This window comes from Nicotiana attenuata, chromosome 9 (assembly GCF_001879085.1).
Source record: "Nicotiana attenuata strain UT chromosome 9, NIATTr2, whole genome shotgun sequence".
NCBI lineage: Eukaryota > Viridiplantae > Streptophyta > Magnoliopsida > Solanales > Solanaceae > Nicotiana > Nicotiana attenuata.
In genome coordinates this window covers 4,377,673-4,384,266 of record NC_031997.1, presented here as the reverse complement: position 1 = coordinate 4,384,266, position 6,594 = coordinate 4,377,673, and the positions used below count along the sequence as shown (strand labels likewise).

Below are 6,594 nucleotides of genomic sequence, written 5' to 3'. Positions count from 1 at the left end.
TTAATGATTTGTACCAAATAAAGTGAACCGCCCTTTCAGGGATAGGAGTAAGGCTGCGTACATCTTAACCTCCCCAGACCCCACTTGTAAAAAATTACGGAGTTTGTTGTTGGTGTAAAGTGAACCATTGTCACAACTCACAGATCTCACAGTCACATCCTCTCTTAATTTAAGAAGAGTTTAATTATGCAATAGGAATTAGTTGCTTGTTACTTCTACTTTTCGTTTTAATTTATATGAGTTAGTTTAATTCGGCATGAAGATTAAGAGAAAAAATAAAATCTTGAAATATGTGTTCCTAAAAGTTTAACGGGTAAAAATTTTATAAGATCATATGAGTAGTTACAAAAGATTAAATAAAAAGTTTAAAATTAAATTATTTTCAAATATCAACTAATAAAAATATGTCAAATAAATTAAAACAGAAGGAGTATCTTTTGTGTAGACTAGCATAAAAGAAATGACTATTGGCGAATCTTAATTCTTACATGTTAATCCACTATTAATGTAATTTAATGGATTATTATATAAACAATTATCTATAGTGGACGATTAATTAACTAAAATAATATTTTCAAGGATTAGGCGACATGAATGTTACGTGTGCCGCCACTAGCGGACAACTTTTTGACTAGAAAATGCACCGCTGATTTGACGACTAGCGAGACAAACAGTCCGTGAACTTTGTACGCAATTAGACGATGGAGTATATAGGGTTAATAGTAAAGTTGCAAATATTTCTTTATTTTTAACCAGAGTTTCCGCGTTCCAAAATATAAAGTTGTATTTATTAGGAAATATTTTACTTTTAATATAGGATTTGTTGGCACGAATCCGAATTTAGTCCACTCGGATAATACCTGATGGGAAACTAAAAAAAGAACTTTCTATATTTGTGTAGCTTCAGTATCATCAGAGGTTCAGAGTGAGAGAAGAGAAAAGGAGATGACTTTGGGACTGATAAATGCAAATCCAGTGGTTCACGCCAAAAAGGAGAGGATCGCTCGCCCTGAAGATCATCACGCCGTTGATGCTCTCGACATTTATGATATCCTTTTTCCCTGAGTTCGTGCCTTCAATTGCCAAAACTACGTCGTTTACTTTGAAAATTTCTACGTGGAAGAGAATAACATTAAAAAAAAATTTAGTATTTAGTATGTTTATTTTAGTTTTATATATGAAATTTAAATGATGAATTTTCATAGTTCAAATGTCTGAATTTACTATGATCGTCTTGTAACTGCTAGTACTTCAAAACTATGACGTTTTTAGTTCGAAATTTTCTACTGTCAAAAAGAGTATAAGAAGAAAAGGAGAAATCAGGTGTTTTGATGCAGTAAGCTGATTTAGGTTTCTGCTTTCTTTTGATTGAGTATCTTAATTTGGATTTACGGATATTCGTATTTAGTTAATTGTTTATCAATTTACTATGGTTGAATTTGAAGTGATCCTTGATTTTGAAAATTTGATACATTTCGTGAGGGATATAAGAGATCCAGAGCATCCGTATTCGTTAGAGCAGCTGAGTGTACTCTCCGAAGAGTCCATTACTGTTGACGAGAAGCTTGGACGCATTCTGTATGTTCAATACTGACTTATGACCTTATCTGCTTATATCTGCTTGTTTTTGAATTATTATTATCCAAAAAAAAATTGCTCGTGTATTCTTTTTGTTGATGAGTAAGAGCGGACAAATATTATGATTAATCAAATACATACATATATAATTAACTGATTGGTGACTCATGTAAAATTTGAGTTAGTCACATAATTTATCTTCACCGGTTGGCAAATGGCAATTGAAATTTTAATCACCGTTGAAAATACCGTGTATTTTTGGAGTGAGATTTTTGGGCTCATTGTTTAGAGGTGAACAATTAAGTCATATATTTGATTGGAGTTTGAGCTCCATTGAGTTAACATTTTCGGATGGAGTTTCACCTCCCTGATTCCACTCTAGTAGGTGTACAATGTGATTCACTTTGCACTATCTGGAATTATTTGACAACACATTTACCAGAACGTACATACTTATGTGCAATGATTTCTTACATGCTTAATCATTCCTGTTAAAAGTTATCTGGCTCACTAACTTGAATAGCAAATATCCTAGATACCTAAGCAATTTACTAGAAGCTTTGCTATATGCATATGCTTTTATGATAAGCAATGTTGTCAATCAAGAAGAAATAACAGAAAGAACCCCCCCCCCCCCCCCCCGGGTAGCGCCAAAACAGCTTTTAACTTTATAAATTTGAATCTTGCTTAAAAAGCTGTTTTTCCTTTTTCAGCAAAATGTCCGTAATAGACAGGTGCAATGGAGTTGTTTGCAATGATTCTTTGCCATCTTTTACCTGTGAAAGCATCACTCTTTTCAATCGCATATATGTTAAGAACCAGCTGCTATGCATATTAAATGGATGCTATCTACCATGTTTTGTAAAACCTTAAGAAAAAGCCATAAACTAGTAACAAATAATTCCTAACTTTCCTAACTCATGTTGGTTTTGCTTATTTATCTACTTTATTTGTTGCTCATAGGATTACTTTCACCCCAACCATCCAGCACTGTAGCATGGCAAATGTGATTGGCCTTTGTTTGAGAGAGAAGTTGAAGAATTGCTTCCCTCCTCATTTCAAGGTGGTGTTCCTTAATCTGACTTAGATCGCAGTAAAGGTTCTGTTATATATTGGGCGTTTACCGTAGTCTATTTGACTTAACTAGTCTGAGTAAAAATATCTAGTTTTAGACTTTTCTGAAATATCTCGCGTCTTAGCAGAGCACTGCTATTTTAACGAGTAAAGGAATGTATGGATTCAAATGAGCAGGGTAAAATGGTCTACATATAACTGGGAAAGAGCATACTGGTATAATTCTATTTTCAAGGAGCATCCTGCAACAAATACTTGCAAGAATAACAAAAAAAATCACTTTTACTCTCATCTAAATATTTCAAAGTCGCGCTTCTGTCATTAAGAATTTATATTATAATTTTCCTTATAAATCCTAAGACGTCCCACAAAACTTTAGTTGTATTGTCACATTGTGAACTATGATTATGTTAACTTCCTTCTAGATCAATTAGCTGACCTGATAAGTTGTAACTGTACTTTATCATGGTTACTTTCTGAAAAGTCTAAACTGTTTCTTCTCCTTTCTAATTTGGTCATTCAACATGCTTCCTATTTGTTAGTTACTTATTAGTTTTTTTTCTGATAGTTAGTTGGTTATTTAATTTTTTATTCTAATTTCTAAACATTAGTTTATGTCTTAACAAAGTCTCACATTTTATCAGTTCACTAGTTGTAGTTTCTTCATGCTTGAAATTCAGTGATACTAGATTGTCTGTACTTTAAGTGCTGATAGAGATCGAGTGGCATGTTAAGAAGCCAGCACTTCTTACAGGTTTGCCATCTGCTATATATATTTGCTATGCCAAGATTTCGAAGTTTGATGAGAGTGTCTTCTGGTGTGGAACAGTGGAAATCGTGGAAGAGTTAAGTCTACACCAACATCTTTTGTTTAAGATTAAAAAATTATATTGATTGAAGAAGCTTATGGAGTGCTAGAAAAGTATATGGAATAGGTAGAGTAGAAATAAGAAAGGTTTTAAAAATAAGTTAAGAGGAGAAGAGAGGAACAAAGAGAGCAGTAAAGGCTAACAATTCATAATGTGTTCATTCCTCAGGTTTTTCCAAACCGAACGAAGTGCATGAGGATATTACTTGAAGTATATAAGGGCGTTATTTATAGGATAAGGAGGATCTACAATTTAGAACTCTTTTTGTCTCTAATGAAAAGATTAAACTATCTCTAACTAGTGTGTAAGAACTTAGCTTTAATTGAAGGATGATTATAAATAAAATCAAATATAACTACAGAAAATATTGATAATGATATCTTTCATCTAAATATTTCCCTAAGAAAATTCGACTCCAAATTCCAATAAGTGGAAAGCTGGTGCAACCACAAAAGATCCAGATTAATGAAGTAAAAGTCATCCTCGTTGATTATCATATGGTGGTTGATCCTTCCACTTTTTCACGTATATGTTCAAACCCACCAATGTAGGAGGAAGAATATATCTGAGCCGAGGGTCTTTCGGAAACAGCCTCTACTCCATCGGGGTAGGGTAAGGTATGCGTACACACTACCCTTATGGCAAGCATAATAGTGAAATCTTCATTCTTGACCAGGGTTCTACAGAGAGGGAGATAAGAGCTGAGACATCAAAGAGATGATAATAAATTTGTTTAAATCTTAATCTAGTAAATCTTTTGAAGTATTCACTTTATATTTTTGGGTTAGCTGATGGGTTTAAGAGTTGATCATGAGTAGGAAAAAGAACATGGACATTGACACCAAAAAATGAGATTGCAGAGAGTTAAGAGACCCAGTACCTGTGATGGTGGGAGGTACTGGCACCTCGTGGAATTAGTCGAGGTGTGCGCAAGCTAGTCCAGACACCACAGTTATCAGAAAAAAGATTGGAGAGGGTTAAGAGGAAGAAATCAGATAGGGAGTGAGCAGGTGAAGAGGAGAGATTCTTACTGTCTCAAGAAGATTAAAAAGAAAGTTAAAGGGGAGATAGAGAGATCTATTCATAAAGTTCATCCTCAAGTTTTCAAGTGGTCTACACAAAGTATATTAAGATCTTATTAATAATAGGAGTTCTGAAACCTCATTAGAGCTTTTTACATAATTAGGACTCTCATATAATAGATAAGATTTTATCTTTAACTTAAAACATGATAAACAAAACACAATACAATGATCGCTCATTGTTATTGATTGCTTTTGTTATATACATCAAAAGCTCTCCTCAAATTATGCTCGCTGCATTCGATGAGTTCCTGGAAGATAATTAAGATTGTGCTATTCTAAGATTGACTTCTACGACAAGGTGCACTGCTATAGTGATTCAGATCTGCTCGACTTCTATGTTTGATTTCCTCTGAAGTGCTTATTTTTGTGGCGTGACAGGTAGATATAAAAGTGGCTCCTGGATCTCATGCGGACGAAGACGCAGGTAGAGTTAATTTTAGAGTACCTAATTAATTTTTTGAACTTGACCTTTTAAATTTTATTGGTATAGGAAATTCAATTTTTAATTGCTGCAATAAAAGTCTTGACTGAATTCGTCTGTTATTAGCTTCATTGAATCATTAAACATGGATGCTTCCAATTTATAGTATGATCTGATAATGGGGTTGACAAATCTTTCTATTTTTGTGTTATGACTTATTACCTTCTCCACTGAGTTGAAAATACGGACTAGTGAGTCTGTTCACGAAGACAAAACAGGCCATGACAAGTTAAGATGCAAAATACATTCTATTCTACCAAGGAAATCATATAAGCTCTGTGCAGTTGTCTATGGCATGCTGATTCTGGGACAACAGAGCAAATGCTGGAGCACCGGAAAGCTGTATTTATGTTTCTTGATGTATGCCAATGTAGCACTAAATATAAATTCCTCTCTGAGCTTCAGAACTTCCAGAATTGGTTCAGCTTCTTAAGTAAAACACTTCAATCTTAAACATTTTCTATTACCATTCTCTTGCAGTTAACAAGCAGTTGAATGATAAAGAAAGGGTTGCTGCTGCCATGGAGAACCCAAATCTTCGCCAGCTTGTTGATGAGTGCCTCTATTCGAGTGAGCTTTAAAAGAACTATGTTTTCATTTCCTAACAAATTGTATAGTAGGTCTACCTAGCTTTAACAAATGCCATCTGGACATGGGGATATGTTCTACGAGATTCAAATCCGCTGAAACAAGGAGCAGTGATCAATCTGTAGTTCAAGCAAGTCTACTTGCAATGTGCCTTGAGGCCGACGAACGTATGTAAGATGCTTTCCATGTCAGTAAACACTAGATGGAAGCTACATTTAAAAGTTTGTAAGATTTACCTAGTGACAATGGTGCCTGTTCTTTGTGTGGGCAAAATTTGTAGAATATGACAATGCATCGGCAATTATGTACGATATACTTAGAGGCGGAGCCAGGATATGAAGTTTATGAGTTCAAAATTTAGTTTTTTTTTTAATTTACTGGGTTCTAAATTAATAATTTGTAGATAGTCAATTGATTTCTTAAGACAAATACATGATTTGGACCATAGCTATTGGGTTAGGGTTCGGCTGAACCCATAATTGAAGAGCTAGCTCCGCCCCTAGAGGCAGTATTAGTTTAAGAGAGAAGATCTGCAATTGTAACTTTTGCAACTAGTCTCCAGTTTATAACTTCTCCAAGAAAACTTTCGAGTCTAAAGTATTGCGTTCTTTTAGCAAGTCTTCTGACTTGTGCAATCTTGTCATCTGAGGTATATTTTTCTCGTGGTCCCTTCATATTACAAAGAAGCTATATCTTATTTTTTTATATTAATCGATATTGATCTCTTATCAATACATAGATTTATAAATGTATTGTCATTCATTGCGAATTATGCCATGTCGTCTCATAATAATTGAGGGCTTCAAAAGTAGAAACTTAAATTGAAAAGGTCTAAAATTAGACGACATGATATTTCATGTGGTAGTTGTATTTACTATTTAGCGGGTAATAGGTCTGGGCTTTAATTTTGATAGAAATT

General features: G+C 34.1%; 1 protein-coding gene across 3 annotated transcripts; it reads left to right on the top strand.

Annotated features, from left to right (window-relative positions):
* Positions 702-6,048, top strand: LOC109231991 (protein AE7-like 1). Of its 3 annotated transcripts, XM_019397612.1 has the most exons (6): positions 702-1,048; positions 1,473-1,578; positions 2,542-2,641; positions 4,985-5,030; positions 5,372-5,447; positions 5,568-5,653. In XM_019397612.1, the coding sequence occupies exons 1-6, from the start codon at positions 946-948 to the stop codon at positions 5,569-5,571; spliced, it is 435 nt and encodes a 144-aa protein (XP_019253157.1). In that variant the 5' UTR covers positions 702-945; the 3' UTR covers positions 5,572-5,653. The 3 variants fall into 3 exon arrangements, with proteins under 3 accessions (XP_019253157.1, XP_019253155.1, XP_019253158.1); XM_019397610.1 differs by lacking the exon at positions 5,372-5,447 and having other exon boundaries at positions 709-1,048; positions 5,568-6,048; XM_019397613.1 differs by lacking the exons at positions 702-1,048; positions 5,372-5,447 and adding an exon at positions 1,321-1,336 and having other exon boundaries at positions 1,446-1,578; positions 5,568-6,048.

Coding starts and splice junctions, on each gene's coding strand:
- LOC109231991 (XM_019397610.1), top strand. CDS start 946: ATGACTTTGGGACTGATAAATGCAAATCCAGTGGTTCACGCCAAAAAG. Junction 1,049..1,472: donor TGATGCTCTCGACATTTATG/ATATCCTTTTTC, acceptor AAAATTTGATAC/ATTTCGTGAGGGATATAAGA. Junction 2,642..4,984: donor GCTTCCCTCCTCATTTCAAG/GTGGTGTTCCTT, acceptor GTGGCGTGACAG/GTAGATATAAAAGTGGCTCC.